At 37.1% G+C, this 25,366-nt stretch overlaps 1 protein-coding gene across 2 annotated transcripts in view; it reads left to right on the top strand.

Moving 5' to 3' along the window:
* GOLM2 (golgi membrane protein 2) overlaps window positions 1–25,020 on the top strand; it is a 119,059-nt gene extending 94,039 nt beyond the window's left edge. Inside the window, exons 9-10 of one of the 2 annotated variants that reach the window (XM_081112425.1) lie at window positions 16,541–16,708; window positions 22,613–25,020. In XM_081112425.1, the coding sequence (XP_080968551.1) occupies window positions 16,541–16,708; window positions 22,613–22,680 (236 nt within the window). In that variant the 3' untranslated portion in view covers window positions 22,681–25,020. The remainder of the gene's footprint in view (window positions 1–16,540; window positions 16,709–22,612) is intronic. The other variant, XM_081112426.1, reaches the window with a different exon arrangement.
* The last annotated feature ends 346 nt before the right edge of the window (window positions 25,021–25,366 follow it).

Below are 25,366 nucleotides of genomic sequence, written 5' to 3'. Positions count from 1 at the left end.
TTCTTTTTTCATTTTGCTTTTCCGGTTGGGTGTTTTTTGCTTCTTCACATTTCAAATCTTTGACTTGATTCTTGCGCTCCTCTGGTCTGCTGTTTGGAGTCTGTATAATATTCTTTATTTCAGTCAGTGTATGCTTAATTTCTAGTTGGTTCTTTATCACAACATCGAGGGTCTCATTAGATTTCTTGAGGATCTCACTACATTTATCGGCAGTTTCTAGAAAATTATTGAAAGATCTTAAAAGTGTGGTTTTGAGCTCTATATCATCCATTTCTGACATTTGCGTCCTATTTCTTTGTCTCCGCATTTTTTTGTGTTTTCTTGGTGCACCCCCTAGTGGTCTTTGTGCGCAGTCTTGTTGTAGTTAAGCCTTGATTGTTGTAGGTAATACTAGGGGGGATTTGCCCTCAGGCCAAGTGGCTGTGAGAATCAGCTGTGTCTGCAGTGAGAGAACTTCTGTCCTCTAGGGAGGTGCTAATCTAGCCTTTGCCTGAGGCTATCCAGCAAAAGTCTCCCTGCAGGGCTTGGGCGGGGTGGGTCCTAGGGGATCTACAGGGCGGGCAGAGCGAGCAGTTATGGCTGCTCTCAGTCCCGTCCCCAGGGGCTCTGCCTCTCAGAGTCCCAGCAACCGCTGCAGACCTTGGAGAGAAAGCTGCCTTCGAGTTCCGACCGAAGCCAGACAGTCCCGCTTCTCCCGTTTGAGTCTGGGTCCCTAGAGACTCGCCCGGCTCTGGAGCTCAGAGTCTGAGACTCCCTCCCGATAGAAACAGACAACCGCACCCTCAGCCGCCAGCCGCTCCGCATGCACTCCGCACCTTAGTATTTGACTTCAGCACTGCGCCTCCTCTGAGTCTGGGTATGCTATTCTCTTTCCTCCTAGTTGTAGAACTTCCACTCAGCCAGCCTTCCTGTGGTTCTGGGTGGTGTCCGTTCTGTCTTTTAGTTGTATTTTTGAAGTGGTTGTTCGAGGCAGCAAACTCCAGCGTTAACCTATGCCGCCATCTTGGTTTCTCCGCAAAGATTTCTTAAACCAGATATCAGATACCCTTACTGCCAAAGAAAGCTAATCATAAATGGGGGAAAAAAATGATAAATTGCAATGTATTAAAATTAAGGACTTTTACTAATCAAAAGTTTAATTAGAGTGAGAAGATGTACATAACCTATGACTTAGAACCTAATATGTATTTACAAATACTCTAATGGTATGAGAATGGATAAATCTGGCATATACCATATATACAATGGAATCATGTAGGATTTAAAAAGAATGAATTCTAGGAATATATCCCAAGAAACTAGAAACACCAATCAGAAAGGATAATGCACCCCTATGTTCATAGCGGCCCAATTTACCATAGCTAAGATTTGGAAACAGCCTAAGTGCCCATCAGCAGATGAATGGATTACAAAACTATGGTACACCTATACAGTGGAATACTATGCTGTGGTAAAAAAAAAGAAGGAATTTTTACCATTTGCAACAGCATGGATGGAACTGGAGAGCATTATGCTAAACGATATAAGCCAGTCAGAGAAAGATAAATATCACATGAGCTCACTCATTTGTGGAATATAATGAACAACATAAACTGATGAACAAAAACAGATCCAGAGACAGAGAAGCATCGATCAGACCATCAAACCGCAGAGGGAAGGTAGGGGAGGGTGTAGGTAAGGGGGAGAGATCAACCAAAGGACTTGTATGCATGATATAAGCCTAACCAATGGACACAGACACCAGGGGGGTGAGGGCATGAGTGGGGAGGTAGGGGGGGCAATGGGTCAATAAGGACACATGTTATACCTTAATCAATAAAGGAAAAAAAAATGAATAAAGTCACATTTGACAACATGAATACATCTCAAAAGTAGAATGTGGAAGGAATAAAACATGTTGCAGAATAGATACAAGATGATGCTGTGTTGGGGATCCCAAGACCACCCTCAGGCTTAATGACTCAGTAGAAGGGCTCATAGGACCCAAAAGAGTAGTTATACTCACAGTTACAGGTTAGTACAGTGAAAGGACACAGATTAAAATCAGCAAATGGAAAAGACTCATGGGGCAAGGTCCAGGAGAAAGCAGACATGGGCTTCCAGGAGTTCCAGTGGAGTTGCTTGGAAATGTGTTTGATTTTCCCAGTAAAGATTTGTGATAACACATGTTCAGTGTTGCCAACCAGGGAAGCTCATTTGATCCTTAGTATCCAGGGTTTTTATTGGGGGTTAGTTATGTAGTACCCCCATCTAGTCATTTGGTGCCCAAATGACTGGGCTCTGCCCTCAGACTCTAGCCCTCCCCTGTCCACCTAGCAAAAACAAATATTCACCATCAATTTGTTAGGATAAATTTATCCAATCAAACTGGTATACTATGACCCAAAGCCTCAGTCTTATAAAGTCACCTATCAGGCATAAGTACTCAGTTATCTGTCAGAATCCAGTCAAAGGCCAATTTTGAAGACAAGCATTTCTTTGAAATGTGCAGAGTTTGAGCACCCCAGGCATGCTGAATTAACTCTTTCCTGGCAAGATGCCATATATTCAGAGTTCAAAAGCCTGTCGATCAATACATAAATCTTCATAGGCATGCTTAACGCCCAATTTAAGGTAGAGGTTACCTTTGGGATAGGAAGAGATTACTAAGGAGAGGTACTCAGGGAACTTTAATTGTATCTGTAATGTTTAATTTAATTTGAGAGTTCTGAAACAAATATAGCAAAGTTAAAATTTGATAAAGCTCTCGATTATAGGAACATGAATGTTATATTCTCCATACTTCTCTGTATATCTGAAAATATTTAATAAAAAATAGAAAAATTTTAAACTTTTATAAAATGTAAGTCATAGTGCTACATTAAAAAGAGACTTTGCAAAATATTTGAAGAAATGGTTGGTTCTATTCTTAATGTATTGCAATATTATTTTGAGAAGACATTTTCTTGATATGGATTCAGAAAGGCAGTCAGTCAAACTTAGTACATAAGAATTTGTTCAATACATTATAGCCTTGTTTATTTTGAATGTTAAAGAATATTTGAATACTGAAGTGCAATGTCTGAGTATTTAATGTAATAAGGTTAATGTAGTTGTCATACATATGTAATGTGTGCCTGGTATTACTTCTCCAAAAATTAGCAAATTACTTTCCACCTCAGGCCCTTTATCCTATGCTAATGCTAAGGCTTAGTCCAGTAAGTGTGGTGTAAAATAAAAGGGATAGGCAAGGAGAAAACTATTTGACCTTGAAGGAATCAAATTGTGTGCTTTCTTTCCCATCTTTCTTCCCTCCATTGAATTAGTCTTAAGGGGGAAAAAATAACAAAAAGACAACTGTGGATTATATCAAGAAGTGGAAAGACAAGCTGAACCTCTCTGCATTGGAAATGGGAGATAGTCAAATTGTTCAGATAGTATTAGCCGTAATTTCTTAGCTACCATGCTTCTTTCATTTCCTCTGTTTCTCTTTACCTTCCTTAAGTCCATTCAATTAACAAATTTCTCCCTGTGCCTATTACATGGAGGTCCTATACCCTGAGATGCAAAATAAGTATGGTCTTTTTGCCCCAAAAATGTTCCTGGTAATGAAATAAAAATAAACAGTTCAAAAGCCAGACAGTAGTTTTCCCTATATAGTGTTTTGTGAGAAATGCCTGCAGTAACATTTCTGTCACAGTTTGTACACCCCACTCCCCTCCCAGCACTCATGACTCTAACCCATGTCTCAACAGATTAAGTTTTCACATGTCATGGACCCTCAGGGATAGTCAAAATGTAGGTATTAAATTTAATAATGCAGGAGTCAGTTGGATGTGTTCATTGCCAAATGAATGGTACAAGTAGATAGTACCAGTAGATGAAGGCTAGAAAAAGAGGTTGCCTCATTTAGAGTAAAATTTCCTTTCTTTTTCCTCTCTAGAGTTATAACGAAGTCAGATTGATTCATATTGTTTATAAAAGTGGTAATATATTAAAAGAATGACATGAAAAATATAAACCTCTTTTTAATAGAATAGTTGAGAAATTGAAACCCATTCATGAACCTTGAGCTAATGAAGCAAAAAAGTATTTAATTTATCTTGCTTTGACTTTAGTACATAATTGCAATATACTGTTTAGTTCTCTTGACTGAAATGCCCTTTTATGATTGAGAAATGTTCTAATTATCTGTCATTGTCCTTTAATTTTCTACATTGTCCTTTAATAATGCTTCAGAGATGGTCTAATATTTAATTCCTGAAATTCACAGTCTGATATGTAAGGTGTTTTAAAGAATATCTGTCATTCTATATGAAGGTCTGTTGTGTTGTTTAAAGTGAGCTGAAGTGTATCAACAATCTCTTATGACTTGTTTTTCCAACTTGATACTGCCTGAAGGCTTTGAATAGCTAGTATGTATGTTGCTTCTTTGTGTTTTCATGTTTAAACTGTTGGATGAAGCTATCTTGTTACTGATAGTCTCTAAGTTAATCATTTACAACCAGCCACCAGGGTGAAAATAATATTCAAGTTCACAATTGAATTCTGCTACAATATAAGGAAAGCTACCCAAACTAAATATAATTACTGTATTGCTCCTCTAGCTGGGCACAGCTTTAACATTGTGGTTATTGAGAGACAGAACTGAATTTAAAATATTTAAATAGGTAAAATGTCCCAGACAGCGTGGCTCAGTGGTTGAGCATCAGACTATGAACAAGGGGTCATGGTTCGATTCCTGGTCAGAACACATGCCCAGTTGCAGACTTAATCCCCAGTGTGGGGCATGCGGGAGGCAGCCAATCAGTGATTCTCTCTCATCTGTTTTTCTTTCCCTCTCTCCTCCTCTCTGAAATAAATAAAAATATATTTTTAAATAAATAAATAAATAGGTAAAATGCTTCAGAGATAGTCTAATATTTCATTCCTGTTGAAACACATCACAGATTTATATCATCATATGGTAACTTTACCCTCATTACTTCCTTTTTCCTTTCTTAAATATAGTTATTCTCCAAGATCATACCTTTGACTTATAGCTGTTTTCTTTAAATAATTATTTCCAAGGAGAAATTATGTTCTCATTGTTTAACCTATTATCTTTACATTTATGAGTCTTAAATCTACACATCTAGCCCTTACTTCACACCTAGAGTCTAGTTAGCTCCATACATGTAACTATAAAATATTTTCATTTGGCTCTTTTACTCTAACCCTAAGCTCAGTATACCTAAAGTAACATTTGCTTTCCCATACATTTCCAATTATTACATTTTGGGTGTAGGCACCATTATTTTTAGTTTCCAGGCTAGGATTATAGAAACATTCCTTGACTCTTTCACTTTGTTGTGCCATACATTCAATTTGTCATTTTTAAATGTGTTTGATTCACCTGTTCTTAACATTTCCTCTGATATCTTCCTAGTTTAACTACTACAGCTTCTTACCTGACTAGACCCTGAAGATGCTGTGGTGCATAAGATTAGATTCCTGATGTCTGTTTCAAAGAAATCGTGACAACTGCCTATTGCTTACATAAAGTTCAGACATAGAAACCAATGGTAACAAGTCTCCACATTCAGATGTCCTTTCTAGAGCATTGTTGTTACAGCACACATAGCATCACTTTCTAATTATTTGTTTGCATATTTGTCTCCCTTACTACTCTGAGTTACTAGAGATGGAGATTATAAGTACATTTTTGTATAGTTGTGCCTAGCACAATATCTGTCACATACATCAGTCAATCTTTGTTGAGTGGATGGATTAAAAGCATAATAGATACTTTTATATACTCTGTCATTCATGCTAACAGTCACCTTGTTTAGTGGATATAGGAAGTCTTTTTGTTTTTATTTATTTTATCAATTTATTGATTTTAGAGAGAGAGCTTTATTGTTCTACTTATTCATGTATTCATTGGTTGCTTTTTGTATGTGTTTTGATCAGAGATTGAACCCACAACCTTGGCACATCAGGACAACACTCTAACCAACTTAGCTACCCAGCCAGGGCTAGGAGGCCTTTTTAAGCCCCTAACTTTAAAGTTCTTTCATAATTATTCCAGATTTGCTTGTCCAAACTTCCTCTTTCTACTTTCTAATATAAATAAAGTAATCTCTTTACTATCTCCTAAATACTCTATTTTCATTCTTATTCTTTAAACATTTCTTTCCTTCTCTCTGTCATGGTACCATATATTTCCCTCTTTTTTGAAATCTTCCTTTCTAGCTCAAACCCAGATTGATTTCTTCCTTGTATAGCTCTTTTTTGCAAATATGTTGCCTGACAGTTATATAATTTACAGTTTGTTATATTTTTCAGCATTATACATTTTTATTTATACTGTTTAATTAATTCACTGTTTAATGTGAAGTTTGTCTGATGTCCCCAACTTAATTGGCAATATTGTATAGTTGACTCTTTTCCTCTCGCTGTTTATAAGGCTTAGCTCTTTCTACGCAGATAAAAATTCTGTATATATAAAGCATCAGTTACTATTTAACAAAGGACAGTTGTGTGGTCATCCATTCTTGTTGATTTTTTTACTGTCTCTGAGTATCATTGTAATCATAGTACTAAAATTTTATGACTGGCCTTGGCTAGTGTGGCTCAGTGGTAGAGCATTGGTCAGAGCACTGAAGGGTTGCGGGTTCGATTCCCCATACTGGTCAGGGCATGTGAGGGAGGCTACCAATCGATGTGTCTCTCTGTCATCTATGTAACTCTCTCTCTCTTTCCCTCCCTCCCTTCTACTCTTTCTAAACATCAATGGAAAAAATATCCTTAGGTGAGGATTAACCAAAAAACAAAACAAAAATTATGATTAGGTTTAGGCTAGTCAGATCATCAGATTCCTAAAAAAATTTTTTAAAATAAAAAGCTTTATATATTGTTCTATTGGAATAGTATAATAGGCACAGATGACCATCTCTTTGGTTAATATACCATGTCTGATAATATTAACTCTATTTTGTGATAACTTTTTCTATAACTGATTTAAAAAATGAAAATGTTTTCTTGGAGGAAATAGGATACTTTGAGAAACTCACTGATACCTATAATAAAATGTTTGCATATTTAAAACAGCAGTTCCACATTGCATAAAGATAATTTATCTGCTCCAGGTGTTTTGTCCATAGTAAATATTGCATATTAAGAAAAAAATATGCCGAAACCGGTTTGGCTCAGTGGATAGAGCGTCGGCCTGCGGACTGAAAGGTCCCAGGTTCGATTCCGGTCAAGGGCATGTACCTGGGTTGCAGGCATATCCCCAGTAGGAGATGTGCAGGAGGCAGCTGATCGATGTTTCTCTCTCATCGATGTTTCTAACTCTCTATCTCTCTCCCTTCATCTCTGTAAAAAATCAATAAAATATATTTTAAAAAAATAATAATAAAATAAAATATAGATTTCTCTAAATCTGCCCTTTACTTGCTTACATTAGCATGATTTATTTTACCATTAAGGGAAAGATAATATAATAAAAGCCACTAAAATGTTTGTGTTACTATCATTAGACAGGGTGTCTTTCTCACAAATAGTTTACCTATTCTTGTTACTGTTTTTCCATTTTAAAAACTCTTGTATATTCATTTATTTTCTCTAACTCTATTTTATCAAATTTTCCATTTATTTATTTATTGCATGTATGAAACCTTATTCTAGAATATATTTAAGATGATTTTCTGGGTTTTTTTACTGGCCATAATTACCTCAGTTTCGATTGTCACACCCCTCACCTTTAAAAGCCTTTGTAAGTGTGATTTGTTCTTTAACTGTTTTCCTAATTGACTCATCACCCCACAATTAGAAATATATTGGGAGTGAGCGCACACCTTGTCTTATCCCTGTGAAATTTCAACAAGTTAACGGGCTACAATTCAACAAAGAAATCCCTGCTCAACACAGATGCACATCTGAGAGACCCGCACATTGAACATCTATAGGTGGGCAACTAGAAATAAACAGGAGACCAGAAGGGAAGAAAGCACAGATGGCCTGCAGATGTGCAGTCCTGCAGCCAAGATCTCCAGGCTCAGCCAGGAGAGGGGAGAAAGCCAGTAGTAGCAGGTTCTTCCTACCACCGGGAGGAACAGAGAGCTGTCTGGGACCAGCCCAGTAGGGCGAGGGGCAAGGGAGCAAACAGTGTCTGAGCCAGCAGATGCCTGACAGTGCACGGGGTTCTCCCATGTGGTTCTCCACTGTCCACTGGGTAGTGATGTTTCAAAGAAACAGAACCACAGAACCCTGCCACCATTTGAACTACCAAAACTAGCCTCCAGTTGCCCTTGGAGTCAGGTCCAGGGGCATATTATCTGTGAACCAAGAGCTGTTGCAGTAGAAGCGTTGTTCCCTCTGTGACTCATCCAGAGGAGTACTTGCGGTGGGACCCTACAGAGGTCGGGGTCACCATTATGGCGAGAGCAAAACAAATCCTACCCCAAGTAGTACAACTGTATTTTCTTACAGAAGCCAGGGAGGTTCAAGACTGGGAGATCACAGATCTAAAAAATCTTGAGATTCAGTGCCATCTAGTAGAAAATAGTAGAAAGACCTCTCAGACAAAGCTGCTATTGGTCATACTTATAGGGAAATAAATGAGTAGGCAAAGGAGAACAAATACTATGAATAACCACAGTAACAAGGATGACTAGAAAGAAAATGAAAAATCCCCAGAAAGCAAGGTGGAACACATGGAAATGTGTGATATAAATAACAGAGATTTTAAGATTGCAGTTTAGAAAATACTCAACTAGAGATGAGAAAATACAGACAGGTAATGCAGTGCACTCAGAAAACAAATCAATAAACAAAATGAGTGCTTTACCAAACAGATTGAAACTTTAAAAAAAGAATCAATCAAAAATCCTGGAATAGAAGGATTCACTTAAGGAGATTAAGTGTGAACTACTGAACATAGAAAACAGAACCAACCAGATGGAGGTAAAAATTAGTGATATTGAAAATAGGAATCTAGAAATGATGCAGAGAGAAGAAGAAAGAGACCTGAGCATAAAGAAAAATGAAATAGCCCTATGAGAATTATCTGACTCCATCAGAAAAAGCACTATTAGAATTATGGGTATTCCAGAGGAGCAAGAGAGGGAACAGGGTATGGAGAGCCTATTCAAGCAAATAGTAAATGAGAATATCCCAAACCTATGGAAAGAACTAGATCCTCACATCCAAGAAGCAAACAGAACACCTAGTTACCTCAACCCAAAGAAGACTTCTCTAAGGTACTTGGTATTAAAATTGTAAAAAATTGATGAGTCAGAAAAAATTCTCAAAGCAGGGGAAAAGAAGAAAGTGACCTACAAAGGAAAACCATCAGAATTTCATCCAATTTCTCAGCAGAAACTCTATAAGCCAGAAGATAATAGAACCAAATATTTGAACATCTGAAAGAGAGACTACCAGCTAAATTATATATCCAGCAAAATTATCCTTTAAATATGAAGGAGAAATAAAGACATTCCCAGACATACAGAAGCTGAGGGATTTTATCACCAGAAAACCTCCATTGCAGGAAATACTCAAGGGAGTTATTCTACCTGAAACAAAGAGCATAACATCACAACACTATAAGTAAGATCACCAACAGCATAAACAGGGATAATTTGTGACAACAAAAACATAAAACAGAAAGGGGGAAAGTTCTGAATTGGCAAAGGAGGATGAAGATCGGATGCACTCAAAAGAAAACCAGCTATGGTATATATGCAAGTTTACTTTTTATAAACCTTATGGTAAGTAACCACACACAAAAATCTGCAAACCAGGACACATAGCTTAAAAAAGAGGAAACAGAGGAAAGAAGTATGGAATACCACCAAACAAAAACAATAGAAACACTAAGGAAAAGAACCAATGAAGGTACAGAGCTACCAGGAAATAAAAGACAAAATGGCTATAGAAAATTCTCATACATAAATAATTACCATAAATGTAAATGGCCTGAATTCACCAATAAAAAGGCACAGAGTAGCAGAGTGGATCAGCAAACAAAACCTAACCATATGCTGCCTACAAGAGACACATCTAAGCTGCAAAGACAAAGGTAGATTCAAAGTAAAATGGTGGAAAATTATTTTCCAAGCAAATAACATCCACAGAAAAGCAGGTATAGCCATACTTATATCTGACAAAATAAACTTCAAGATAACAGAGAGAATAAGAGACAAAGATGGGCCGTAACCGGTTTGGCTCAGTGGATAGAGCGTTGGCCTGCGGACTGAAAGGTCCCAGGTTTGATTCTGGTCAAGGGCATGTACCTTGGTTGCGGGCACATCCCCAGTAGGAGATGTGCAGGAGGCAGCTGATCGATGTTTCTCTCTCATCCATGTTTCTAACTATCTCTCTCCCTTCCACTTTGTAAAAAATCAATAAAAATATATTTTTAAAAAAAGAGACAAAGATGGGCACTTCGTAATGATAAAGGGGACACTACATCAAGAAAATATAACACTTCTTAATATATATGTACCCAACCAGAGAGCACCGAAATATATAAAATAACTACTCACAGAACTAAAGGGAGAAACACATCAAAACACAATCAAAACACAATCAGAGTTGAAGAACTTAATAATCCATTGGCAGCTCTAAACAGATCAACCAAACAGAAAATCAGTAAAGAACTATCAGCCTTAAATGAAACACTAGACCAAATGGACATAATGACATTATAGAACCTTTCATCCCAGAACATCAGATTATACATTCTCCAGTGCACATGGAATATTCTCAAGGATAGACCATATGTTGGGTCACAAAACTAGCATCAAAAAGTTCAAGAAGATTGAAATTATACCAAGCATATTCTCTTGAAATACCAAGTACAATGCCTTGAAATTAGAAATCAACTGCAAAAAGGAAGTAAAGACACCCACACATATGTGGAGATTAAACAACATACAACTAAAAAATGACTGGGTCGAAGAAGAAATAAAATATGAGATCAAAAGATATATAGAGACAAATAAGAATGAATATACAATATATCAAAACTTCCTGGGATGCAGCAAAACCAGTATTAAGAGGGAAATTAATATCATTACAGGCCTATCTCAGAAAATAAGAGAAATCTCAAGTAAACAACCTAATATCACATCTTAAAGAAGTAGGGAAGGAAGAACAAAAGCAACCCAAAGTCAGCAGAAGAAAGGAAATAATAAAAATTAAAGCAGAATTGAATGAAATAGAGAACAAAAAGACTATACAAAAAATTAATAAAACAAAGAGCTGGTTCTTTGAAAAGATTAATTAAATCAACAAATTCCTGGTTAGACTTAATAAAGAAAAAAAGGAAAAGACCCATATAAACAAAATCATAAATGAGAGAGAAGTCACCACAGACATTATAGATATACAAAGATCACTCTAGAACAGGGGTGGGCAAACTTTTTGACTCGAGGGACACAATGGGTTCTTAAACTGGACCGGAGGGCCGGAACAAAAGCATGGATGGAGTGTTTGTGTGAACTAATATAAATTCAAAGTAAACATCATTACATAAAAGGGTACGGTCTTTTTTTTCAATAGTTTTATTCATTTCAAACGGGCCGGATCTGGCCCGTGGGCCATAGTTTGCCCATGGCTGCTCTAGAATATGATAAAAGACTATATGCCACCAAATTCAATAATCTAGAAGAAATGGATAAGTTCCTAGATTTATATAACCTTCCTAGACTAAATCATGAAGAACTGGGAAAACTAAATAGACCAATCGGCAGTGAGGAAATTGAAACAACCATCAAAAACCTCCCAAAAAATAAAAGTCCAGGACCAGATGGCTTCACCAGTGAATTCTACCAAACATTCAAGGAAGATTTATAAACTATCCTTCTCAACCTCTTCCAAAAAAGTAAAGAAGAGGCAATACTTCTTAACACATTCTGTGAGGCCAATATAACCCTGATACCAAAAACCTGGCAAAGATAACACAAAAAAAGAAAACTACAGACCAATATCTCTGATGAATAAAGATGCAAAAACCCTAAACAAAATACTAGCAAATTGAATACAAAACTACATCCAAAAAATAATACAGCACAAATAGTAGAGTTCATTTTAGGATGGTTTAAGATACCCAAATCAATCAATGTAATACACCACATTAACAAAAGATAGGATAAAAATTATATGATCTTATCAGTAAATACAGGAAAAAGCATTTAATAAGATCCAACATCCATTTATGATTAAAACACTCAATACAATAGGAATAGAAGGAAGGTACCTCAACTTATTAAAGTCCATCTATGATAAACCCTCAGCTAATATCAAACTCAATGGTGAAAAACTGAAAGCTTTTCCTCTAAGATCAGGAACAAGACAAGGATGTCCACTCTCACCACTCTTATTCAACATAGTGCTGGAAGCCCTGGCCAGAGCAATGAGGCAAGTGAAATAAGTAAAAAGCATCCAAATAGGGAAGGAAAAAGTTAAACTGTCACTTTAATGTATTGCCTTCCTGTATACTAACAACAAAACTTCAAAAAAAGAAATGAAAAAAGCAATTCCTTTTGCAATTTCAACCAAAAGAATAAAATATCTAGGAATAAACTTAACAAAGAATGTGAAAGACCTAAATAATGAAAAGTACAAAGCATTCTTAAAAGAAGTTGAAAAAGACACAACAAAATGGAAAAATATTCATGTTCATGGATTAGAAGACTCAACATGGTTAAAATGGCCATTTTACCCAAAGCAATGTACAGATTTAATGCAATCCCATAAAAATCCCAATGCTATTTTTTAAAGAAATATTAGGAGAAATCATTAGATTTGTATGGAACCACAAAAGACTCCAGATAGCCAAAGCAATCCTGAGAAAAAAGAACAAAGCTGGAGTTATCACATTGCCTGACTTCAAATTATACTACAAAGCTATGATAATCAAAATAGCATGGTATTGGGAGAAAAACTGACACACAGATCAATGGAACAGACTAGAGAGCCCAGCTATAAAACCACATGTATATGGACAGATAATTTTTGACAAAGGAGCCAGAAGCACACAATGGAATGAAAAGAGTTCTTCAATAAATGTTGCTAGGAGAAATGAAAAGTCACATGCAAATGAATGAAACTGGATTACCAAAATTAATTCAAAATGTATAAAAGACCTAAATATAAGACCCCAAACAATAAATTACATAGAAGAAAGTATAGGTACTATACTTATGGACCTTGGTCATAGAGAACATTTTATGGACTTACCCCAAAGGCAAGGGAAGTAAAGGCAAAGATAAATGAATGGGACTATATCAAACTAAAAAGCTTCTGCACAGCAAAAGAAGCTGACAACAAAACAAAGAAGCAGCCAGCCAGGTGGGAGATGATATTTGCAAATAGTAGCTCCAACAAAGGTTTAATTTCCAAAATACATAACTCATAAAACTCAACACTAAACAAACAAACTACCCAATCCAAATGTGGGCAGAGGACCTGGAAATACCCCTCTCCCAAGAAGACATCAAACAGTCAATAGATATATGAAAACATGTTCAACCTCACTGGCAATTAGGGAAATGTAAATCAAAACTACAATGAGCCAAGTTTTGTTCAGTGGATAGAACATCGGCCTCAGGACTGAAGGATTGCAAGTTTGATTCCCTCTTAAGGGCAAATACCTCAGTTGCAGGCTCGATTCCCAGCAGGGCACTTGCAGGAGGCAACCAATTGATGTGTCTCTCTCACATCAATGTTTCTCTCTCTGTGTGTCTCCCCCTCCGTTCCACTCCCTCTAAAAATCAATGGAAAAATATCCTTGGGTGAGGATTCAAACACACACACACACAATACACACACACAGAAATTAAAAAAACACTACAATGAGATACCACCTTACACTTGTTAGAGTGGCCATTATCAACAAGACTAGAGGCCCAGTGCACGAATTCGTGCATCAGTGGGTCCCTTGGCCTGGCCTGCAGGATTGGGCTGAAACCGGCTCTCCAACATCCCTTGAGGGGTCCCACCGGTGCACAATTGGGGCTGGGAGGGACGCAGGAGGTTGGCCAGCTAGGGAGGGTCCACAGGAGGGCTCCAGGGCATGTCTAGCCTATCTTGCTCAATCTCAATTGGCCAGACTCCAGCAGCAAGCTAATCTACCAGTTGGAGTGTCTGCTCCCTGGTGGTCAGTGCACATCATAGCAACTGGTCGATCCGTCAACTGTCTGCCCCCTGGTTGTCAGTGCACGTCATAGTGAGTGGTTGAGCAGCCTTAGCATATCATTAGTATATTATGCTTTGATTGGTTGAACGGATGACCGGACATTTAGCATATTAGGCTTTTATTATATAGGACAAGCAATAAGTGTTGGGGAGGTTGTGGAAAAAAGGGAACCCTCATTCACAGCTGGTGGGAATGTAGACTGGTACTGTCACTCTGGAAAGCAGTCTGGCAATTCCTCAAAAAATTAGGAATAGAGCTACAATACAACCCAGCAATCCCTCTCCTGGGTATATACCCGAAAACTCGAAATCATGTATTTGCAAAGATATATGCATCCCTATATTCATTGCAGCATTATTAAAATAGAATTGGGATTTTTATGGGATTACATGTCTGGCCAAGACATGGCAACAACCAAAGTGTCCTGTGATAGAAGACTGGATGAAGAAGACGTGGTACATGTGCACAATGGAATACTACTCAGCCATAAGACGGGATGAAATGACGCCATTTGCAACAACATGGATGGACTTTGAAAACCTATGCTAAGTGAAATATTAGTCAGTCAGAAAAAGCTAAGAACTATATGATTTTGCTCAGATGTGGGATATAAGACTGAAACTCGTGAATACAAACAGCAGCGTGGTGATTGCCAGAGGGAAGGGGGTAGTGGGAGAAGAGGCTCCTAATATATGGTGATGGGAGGAGATTTGACTTTAGGTGGTGGGCACATGGAATAACATATTGATCTTATAACATAGAGACCTACACCTGAACCTACATGTTCATGTGGACCAGTGTCACCCCTATAAATTTAATAAGTACGTTTTAAAGAGAAAGAAATATATTGGCCTGATGATGTGTTGAACCATCTATAGAATTAGCCAATACCTCCATATTTTTCTTTTCATTTGCACTTAACCTTTCTTTCCAAGCAGAGGAAGTTTTTTTTTCTGATTGTCTCATTGCAATGTAAATTTTTATAGTATAATTCCAAAAATTTTAGACCTATTACCAAAAGTTGTTATAATTTTTTTTTGAAGTCTTCAATTCCTACACCATGAGGAAGTTAATGTCATATTTTAGAGATTGGAATAAAATTTGTTTTGTGGTGCTTAAATTTAATGCCAAAGTAGAGTAGAGTTTAACTTGTGTGTGTGAGTCAGATCTTAGTTTGTCTAACATTTTTATTTTCACTGCCTGGTTGTTAATAGCTTTCTAGTGTAGGTGTTATATCTGTTGCTCTTCTTGTTTTCTGGTTGTTATTAATGTGTACAATATCACAGCTTCATGTAGGTCAACTTTCTTAAGTTTCTTCTACCATTGACTTTTAGGAAATGGGAAAGAATAAGTCATAATAATTGGGTTGTTTTTTCAAAACACATACCACTAGGGATTCTCATAAGTTTACTCTCTCTGCCATCCCTCCTTGGAAATCAATTCATGCCTATAGTGAATCACTGTTACTGGAGGAACTTAAGATAGTTCTCAGGCTCGGCCAGTGTGGCTCAGTCGTTGAGTGTTGACCCATGAACCAAGAGGTCACCAGGTTGTGGGTTTGATCTCCAGTAGGGGGCATGTGGGAGGCAGCCGATTGATGTTTCTCTTTCATCTTGATGTTTCTATCCCTCTCTCTTCCTCTCTCTCTAAAATCAATAAAAACATATTTTTTAAAAAAAAAAGTTCTCAGGTGTGTCAGTTTCTCTTAGTATCAAAAAAAAAGTTAGTCTGCGTAGTTGTTTATTTTTAAATGAAAAAGTTGCCAAAATTATTCAGGAAAGTGCTATTTCATAAAGCAATAAATGACTGCAAATTTCAAATATGCATTTTATCTAGTAATAAAAGTATTCTCTTAAAGTGTTAAATTAGACAAATACTTATATCAGAGAAGTCCTTGGTTATTAGGAAAACAATCCTGAATATGGTACCCTTTTCTTTAAGAAAACATTATAACCTTACTAAAATTAAAAGAAAATTTTTTTTAAAAAAAATATGTTTTTATTGATTTTTAGAGAAAGAGGAAGGGAGAGGGAAAGAAAGATACTCAACAATGAGAGAGACTCATGCATTAGTTTCTTCCTGCACACCCCTCACTGGGGATGTGCCTTGACCAGGAATCGAACTGGTGACCTCTTGGTTATGAGTTGACACTCAACCACTGAGCCACACAAAACTTCTTAAATAAAAATTATTTTCTGTTTTCATTCTTATTTCCTTTTGTCTTGAATAACTTTCACAAAATATATCTGTATAACCAGTGTCATGAAAGTTCCCAGGTTTCACTTGACTACTTTCTGATCTGCCTTCAGTACAGGTCCCTCCCTTCTTTTCTTCTCTTTTTACTCTGGAATTAATCCTCTACCTACTTCACAGGCCGGTTCTTTGATGAGAATGAATCCCCTGTTGATCCGCAGCATGGCTCTAAACTGGCGGATTATAATGGGGATGATGGTAACGTAGGTGAGTATGAGGCAGACAAGCAGGCTGAGCTGGCTTACAATGAGGAAGAAGATGGTGATGGTGGAGAGGAAGACGTCCAAGGTGAGCGTGGGCCTGGCTTCCATGCTGTGACCATGAAACCCACCAATCCAATTTGGTTGAATTTGTGTAGAATGTTCCCACTTATTAGTAGCAGTACAGTCTTAATACAAAGAGGTTCAGTGCAGTTTTTCAATTGTATTTTGAAAACAATTTTATGATAGTGGTATTAATAAATTTATAAATAAATTATTTTAATTGTTATCAATTGTAGTTATATGTGTTATTGATATAGACACAATTTGAAACTCAGAATCTTGAGAAATTTTAGAATTAAATTGTTTAAAATGGTCCTAGACAAGTACTCCCAGAAAATAATTACCCTTTTCAGTTTCTCATCTGAAAGCATTTTAGTTATTCTAGGTACAAATATTGATCAGACAGCCTTTTTATTATCAGGGAAGCTGTAAAGGAAATAGTCTTCTCTACACTGAAGATAAAATTATTTTACTACTGATTCAGCATAGAAAGTTCTGAGGTTTAGAATTTATTTTTAACAATCAGTTTGTGAAGATTTATCTGTTTTATGTTTAATACACAGATTCAACATATTTTCCTTGTTAACTGTGTTACTTCTGAGCTTTTAATTTAGTGAAAGTTCAGAATCTACCTGTGTGCATGCACCCCTGCCCATGCATGCATATTAGTGTGTGTTGCTTCTTTGCAAGTGTGAAGGCCTGTTTTCTGCCTGCTTACATCACTTAGTAGTATTTGTGGAGCTTTTCTTTTTTCTATAAAAGTTCATTATAAAGTTAATGTGTGTGTTTTAGATTTTATAATATTATGCATGCAATATTTTCCCAATGTAACTGTCTTGATTTACTCCTTAACTCTTTTTAAGGAAATTAAATTTTATTTAGGTTCATAACAAGAGTTCTGATAAAACTCAGAAGAAAATGTAGTTGTCCTAGAATACTACATATTTAATAGAAAAAAGGAAACCAAAGACTCTGACTTCCTCCTAGGCACTGTTTTGATAGCCCATTCTAGTTTTAGAAGAATGGTTATTGGGAATAGAAAGAGATTAATAATTGTTAGTAGTTAAGGATTTGTTAATAAGAACCCACTTTTTGGTCTTTTGAATAAATTATACTCACTTCTTCTGTACTCTTATCCATTTTCATAAATCTTACCATTTTTTCTTACTACTTTTGTGATTTGTTCGAGTTATACTTATTTGCAGTTATTTATAATGTTGCATTACATATATTTATATCATATCACCAATTAGAATGTAAGCCCTTAGAGGGCAGGAATTTTCATTTATTTTGCCTTCTATTTTGTTTGTATCTTTTTCTGCCTTCATATTCCTCCCCACCACCCATAGTTTTTAGCACACATAGGGTGCTCAGTTAATGTTGTTAACTAATACTTTTATCCTTTTCTCATTTAATTTTTATTCTTATAACTGTGACTAGAGTAATAACCCTTTAACTTACTTCTGGTCTTAATAAGCTTGCTTGGTTTACACTTTAAACATTTCTAGTTTTCTTTCAGAAGGGCTTCTGTCTCAGATAATTTTAGGTTTTCATTAGAACAATTAATTTCAACTATAATTGAAAATCATTTCTTATATTTTGGCTGTCTTAAAGGTAGTGACTTTTATCACAAAACTTCAGTTTAATATTTTTATCCATAGCAGGTACATTTCTCTTCATCACCTTCTCTCTCTCTCTCTCCTTCCAGGACCCTTCTTTCTCTCCTACCCTCAGTTCTCATTGCCACTGTCCACTGTAGGTCCTCATTACCCTCATGCTGCCTGCCTTTACTTTCACAAGAAAATTAATCTATTGATTCTAAGGAATATAAATAAAGAAATGACCTAGGATGATATCCTCAGTGAAGTAGGGAGGGGATTGGTCAATTTTTGGGTTTCTTCATTTGCAAGTGAATTTTACTTGAGCTGGGGTTTGCCATTTAACATTTTTATCCCATTTGGGGGTTCACTAATGATAGCAGCCGAGGAAAGGGCAGCTACCAAGGGGACTCTCTTATTATAGGGAACAGAAAGATGCAAGAACATCAACTCCAGCAAATAAAGAGGAATAAGTTTGGGTGAGATGACAAAAAAGAAATATGGGAGACCCAAATAATTTTAAACACATTTTCATGATTAAAAATGTTTCATGTTTAAAATTTTTAGGTATAGTATTAATTGATCAAAAAGTGTGGAGAGGAAATTGTGGCTATTCCCTAATTAAGTTTGAATACTTGGAATTTAAAAGTATTTCTTCATAGCTTCGTTGTAGAAATAATGGTTGAGTTCCCAGCCCAGTTTGTACGTGTAGCCAAAGCAGGCAGTAGAGTGGAAAAACACATTAGCCTGAGAGTTAGGAGATCAGTTGTGTATTGCTTTTCAAGTCACTTAAACTCTCTGGGCCAAAATTTATTCATCTGTAATGTGAGAGTACTTAACAAGTGTTCTTCTCAGTGCTAAAATGCTGTGGTTACATTCACAGAGGAATCACTACCTATAACACAAGTATTATGGGAAATGTGTTTCAGATTTTAGCATGCCTGAAGTACATCTTTTCCCAAACTCAGGGAAGAAAATGGAAACTACTCCAGCCATCAAGACTCTGCAGCTAGAGATATCAAAACAAGGTTCTAGCCATAGGAACTCTTCTCTGCTCTCTCTACTATTAGGAGGAGTTTTCCCTTGTATACCTAGTATTAGAGATTCCAGCTGCAGGACTGAGATTTGGGCTTCAGCTCTGACTTTGGTCTCCAAAACACTCTGGCTTTGGTCTCCAAAACTCTGGTTTATAAAATGCAGATTTGGGTAGCATCTCTACCAATAGAGAGCTGAAGGGTTCCAGTTTTATCTCTGATGCCTATTCATATGTATTGATCATTTGAGTCAACACTGTATACATAGTGTTTTCTTATAGAATTAAGTGAAGCCTAATTTTCCTGGTTTATTTTGGCTTTTAGTTCCTGGTTTCCTGAAGCATCCTAAAAGAAATATTTTATTTACATTAGTGTAAAAATATTTTTCCTGACTTCTTAAAGATCTACTTTGGAAAGACTGCACATCTGATGGATATATCTTTTAATCCCTTCATTGTGACAAGGAGATGGACGTTTACAAATTCCCTGTACCCTTATCTTTAATCTCAAAGAAGTTCCTAACTTGACTAATAGAATATGCAATGCATATTACTGAATATATCTATGGAAGGAGCTTAGCACAGTGCTTAAATGCCTGACTCCAAGCCAAGGCTGCCTGGGTCTGAACCCAGCTGTGTCACCGTGTGGATCCTGTAACCTCTGCGCCTCGGTTTTCTCATCTGTCAGATGAGGGTAGATACAGTTATCTAATCCAACGGTTATGTGGGTTATAGGACTTAAATATTCGTTCAGCACTTAGGACAGGTCTTCACACTGTAACACTCTGTGTTTGTTGAATTAAATTATATTTCTAGATAGTAACACCTTAATCTATCAAAAACTAAGCTATTGGGTAACTGTAACATGAACCAGAAAGTAAGAGAAGTCATTTTTTAAGACTGCAGGAGCCAAAAGATATCATTAAAAGCTATGTACTAAAAAGGGAGCCTCTTAGGCTCTGATTGAAATACTTTTCATTCTTTTTTTTAAAGTTTAATCCTCACTTGAAGATATTTTTTCCATTTTTTTTATTTTTATTTTTTTAGAGAGAGAGTGAAGGGAAGACAGAGGGAGAGGGAGAGACAGAGAGAGAGAAGAGGTAAGAGAGAGAGGAAAGAGGGAAGAGAGAGAAACATCAACATGAGACACATTGATTGGTTGCCTCTTGCATTCATCCTGACCAGGGCTGGGTGTTGAGCCTGCAACCAAGGTACATGACCTTGACCAGAAATCGAACCTATGACGCTTCAGTCCACAGGCCAATGCTCTAACCACTGAGCAACCTACCAGGGCAAAATACTTTTCATTCTTGTTCTAATATTTTAGTACTCTGAGCAGTCTTATTTCAAAACCTGTAGTTTGTAGCAAAATTAGGAAAGAAGGATTATTATTGACAAACTAGAGGGCTGGTGCACAAAATTTGTGCACGGGGGGAGGGCAGGTCCCTCAGCCCAGCCTGCACCCTCTCCAATCCGGGACCCCTCGGGGGATGTCTGACTGCCTCTCGCAATCCGGAACTGCTGGCTCCTAACCGCTCACCTGCCTGCCTGCCTGATCACCCCTAACCCCTCTGCCTGCCTGCCTGATCGCCCCTAACTACCTCTGTCTGCCTGCCTGATCGCCCCTACTGGCCTGATCGCCCCTAACTGCTCCTCTGCTGGCCTGATCGCCCCTAACCATCTCTGCCTCGCCCCACACCCAGGACCCAGGATTCCCTCCTCCAGTTGGTCGCAGGCACCTGGGACCCAGGCTTCCCTCCCTCTGGCTGGCCACAGGCACCCAGGACCCAGGCCAGCTTCACCTGGGCCGGCTGCAGCTGCAGGGGACCATGGGCAGGCGGCTTCGCCTGGGCCGCAGCCGCAGGAACCCAGAACCGTGAGGTGGGCGATTTATCCCTCTCCTGGGCCGCGGGGCGCAGCCGCTGGCACCCAGGACTGCTGGGCAGGCGGCTTGTCCCTCTCCTGGGCTGCAGCCCAGCTGCTGGCACCCAGAAGCATGGAGCATGCGGCTTGTCCCTCTCCCAGGCTGCAGGCGCAGGTGCAGCTGCTGGCTCCTGGGACCATGGGGCAGGCGGCTGTCCCTCTCCTGGACCGAAGCCTGGCTGGTCCCCATTTCTCTCTCACAAGCTCATTTGTGCCTGGCTGGTCCCCATTCCTCTCTCCCCAGTGTTGAGTGTCTGAGCCCTTACAGCGTGATGGTGTGAGGACATGATGACCATTTGCATATTAGCTCTTTATTATATAGGATAAACTGACAGTAATGTGAAGTGACAGGTGATACCTATAAAGGAGCCAGGAAAACCTGTGAATAGCCAAATAAGTCAAACTCCAAAGCACTATATAGAGTTGCTTCATATAGCTACTCGCCCTGGCCAGTTTGTTCACTGGTTAAAGCATTGACTAGCACAATGAAGGGTTGTGGGTTCAGTTCCTAGAAAGCGCATGTACCAGGGATTGCAGTTTCAATCCCTGGTCCCAGTCAGAGAGTTTGTGGGAAGCAACCAATCAAAGAGTCACATCTCCCTTCCTCCTTCCCCCACCTCCATTCTCTCTAAAAATCAATGGAAAAAAATATCCTCAGGTGAGAATTAACACCCCCCCCTCCAAATATATATATAGTTACTCAGTGACTTTAGGGATGTCTAACAATATTATGTAATAAATATTTTCTTTTTGGTAAAGAAAAGATTAAGTTTTGGTTTGTATACTCTATTTAAGAAATTAACTAGTAAACTCTTTACAGAGAAGCAAAGAAATTCACTAAAATGTTAAATGTTAGGATTATGAGTAACGTTTATCTTCTAATTTTTATCTGATGACTAAGGATTAATTTTATAATTTTAAAAAGGCTATTTTTAAGGACATGAAAAAAATATACATAGAAGTTTCTACCAAAGCTTTAATTAAAATGACTTCATTTATATAGAAATAATATATAAAAGGATCACCTCCTCAATGTTTGTGTGTTCCTAAAGTTTTGCTGACTATATTTATCTCCCTTCCTCCCTCCCTCCCTTCCATCCATCCATCCATCCATCTATCCATCCATCCATCTTTCCAAACTATCATTAAAAGATTTGTTAAAATGAAGTAATCTTCCAAAATAGTTACAGACTTTCCCCTCTTTAGCCAAGCAACTGAGAAATAGAACACTATTTGCAGACTGTGTGAAATAATGAGCAGAAAACTACCTTAAAAAGGAGAAAAATTCCTGAGAAAAAAAGAGACTTTTTAAAATTGGATTTCTGCAAATGATTTTAAAAACAATATTCTTGATACATAATTATTTCTCTTTCAGATGATGAAGAACGAGAACTTCAAATGGATCCTGCAGACTATGGAAAACGTTTAAATGATGTCCTTTAAAACCTAAAGGAAACTTTAGAAAACCTGAAGTGCTGTAAAATGGAATCATTTCTACTTTGTCCTTTTTGACTTTTGTTGTAAAGATCAGTTGTATCAGTTATAAAGATACATTGAGTTAAACTTAAGGAAAAATTTAATGAAGGAATGTACCCATGTACATATGTGCACTTTGTCATATTGTATTATTAATGCAGAGACCTTTTTGGTTGTATTACAGTTGAGCCAAAAACAAAGTAAACAAACTGTAGTCTTTGCGTTTAAAGCAAACTAATATATATTTTACATTTTATTGAGCCTAATTCTTTACTCAAATGGACAAACAGGAAAAAATGGTTGTACAGTTTATATAAGTTGCACATAACATAACCACAGTGAGAATAGTTAATTATTCAGCTTAAAAACGGTTTATGCACTTATTCTTGTTAACCCAACTGGTGTTCTGTTCCCACCCCTTATCACATGCTCTTCCAGGAATTATACCTACAATAGTTAGATAAAAAACAGGAACCTAGAAGCCAAACACTGGGCACCATGTGTACAAAATCACTTCCCTACTGCTTTTATTTTACACTAGAGGCCTAGTGCATGAAATTCAGAACTCGAGGAGGGGGTCCCTCAGCCCAGCTTGTGCCCTCTTGCAGCCCGGGAGTCCTTGGGGGATGTCCGACAGCGGAGGCAGGAGAGGCACCCGCCACCGCTGTGGCGCTCGCCAGCTTGAGCCAAGCTTCTGTCTGAGCAGCGCTCCCCCTGTGGGAGTTCATGGACCACCAGGGGGCAGCTCCTGCATTGAGCGTCTGCCCCCTGGTGGTCAGTGCACAACATAGCAACCAGTCGTTCTGCTGTTGGTCAATCTGCATATTAGCCTTTTATTATATAGGATGAGTGCTGGTGTGTTTTGGCAGGTAAGCTTTCAGGTGAGGCCTGATGAAAGTTGAGATAACCTGCAAAGACATAATAATATTTATGAGTTATACCTTACTTAGTTCATGAACTTGTGAAATGCATGATTGACAATATTTTTTTTTTTCACATAATACCAGTACTGTTGAACTATAATCAGGACTGGCTAAAATTTTTAAATTTTCAGAGTTCAAGTTAGTGAATATATTCATGATTTAAATGCCATATTCTAAAAGAGGTTAAGTCAACTTTGAAATGAATCTGCAATCAGTATTTCAAAGCTTCTCTGGTAGTTTTAGTGATATTATTTGACTAGACTTTTTCTGAATTACTAAATAAGGACTTTTAACAGATTTTTATTATTGCACAGATAAATAGAAGTACAGTGAGGTCTACAGCCATTTTATTAAAGTAGCTTAAAAGTTTGTAATAAAGATGAATCTTTGTAATTACTTAAATGTTAGTTAAGAACCCATAAACCTCATATTTGCTAATTTTACAAAATTATTTTAAATGCATTTGTCTTTTTTTGACGCTTTTCAGTAGAATATGTAGCTAATTCTTGTTTTCTGAGTTAAAACACTTCTAAATCTAACCCTTCCACCCCCAAAATAAAAAGTTTTGATCATAAGGAGAAATTTAAGGATGCTAACTTTGTGTTTCAGAAGGGTTACTGGTAATTGCACATAAACATTAAATGCTTTCTTCCCCCTGTACTCAGGTTCTAGCCAAAATTCACATTTATAGAGATTTTTTTTTTTAAAGAAAAGGTTATCACTTATTGGAAGTACAAAAATTATTAAACTTGGGTTCAGAAATTATTAAGTAACTAGGACAAGATATAGTGATTTACTAAAATTGTTTTTTCTACCATATCAAAGTAAGCAGTTCATGCCTTTGCTATGAGTAGAGTCAGGATTATAAATGAATTGGTATGATAGTTCGTGGATTTTTAAAAAAAATGGAGTTAAAGGGAATTAATGTATACCTTCTAGGTGTTAGAGTGGAAGATGAATCTAAAACATACTCCTAGAAATACTTTATGTTTAATACTGTAAAATTTTTGCAAATCAAAACAGTGAAATTTTCTGCCTTAGTTATTTTGTCATAAAAACAATTATTTGGTTGTAAGATAGTTGTTACTTACACTGCAAAATTTCTTCAGTTAGCAGTCTATACATTTTATAAAATGAGAAATCTTGAACCAATTGGTAATATTTCCAACTGTATTAACATTTAAATGCTATAAAATACTATGTGAATCTCTTAAAATTCTGACATTCTACAGTCTGTATTAGACATGCTGATTTTATAATGTTTTACTTCTGCCTTAAGATTTAGGTTTTTTAAATGTATTTTTGCCCTGAATTAAGTGTTAATTTGATGAAAACTGCTTTTGAAATCATCACTGGGTTCTAATAAATTAAAAATTAAACTTGTTTTACTATTTTGCTGATCTGATAATATATACACACATTTCACTTAAGTGAGGCAAATAGCTACATTTTAACATTAAAATATGAGTAAATTTAGAATGGCAGAAATTTTTACACCAGGGCTGTTTACTGTGCTAGTTTATTCAACAAACTAGGGGCCCGATGCACGAAATTCGTGCAAGAGTAGGCCTTTTGCAGCTGTGGCTTATCCAGAAGGTCATCCGGATGGTCGTTCTGCTGTTCAGCCTTTTGGTCAATTTGCATATTATGCTTTTATTATGATAGATATTGAATGCTTCCTATGTGCCCAGCATTGTTCTAGGTACAATAGTAAGAATCTGCATGGATAA

Source organism: Myotis nattereri (assembly GCF_964212035.1).
Source record: "Myotis nattereri genome assembly, chromosome: 1".
Taxonomy (NCBI): domain Eukaryota; kingdom Metazoa; phylum Chordata; class Mammalia; order Chiroptera; family Vespertilionidae; genus Myotis; species Myotis nattereri.
Note: the sequence above shows the minus strand (reverse complement) of the source record. Positions and strands in the feature narration are given on the sequence as shown.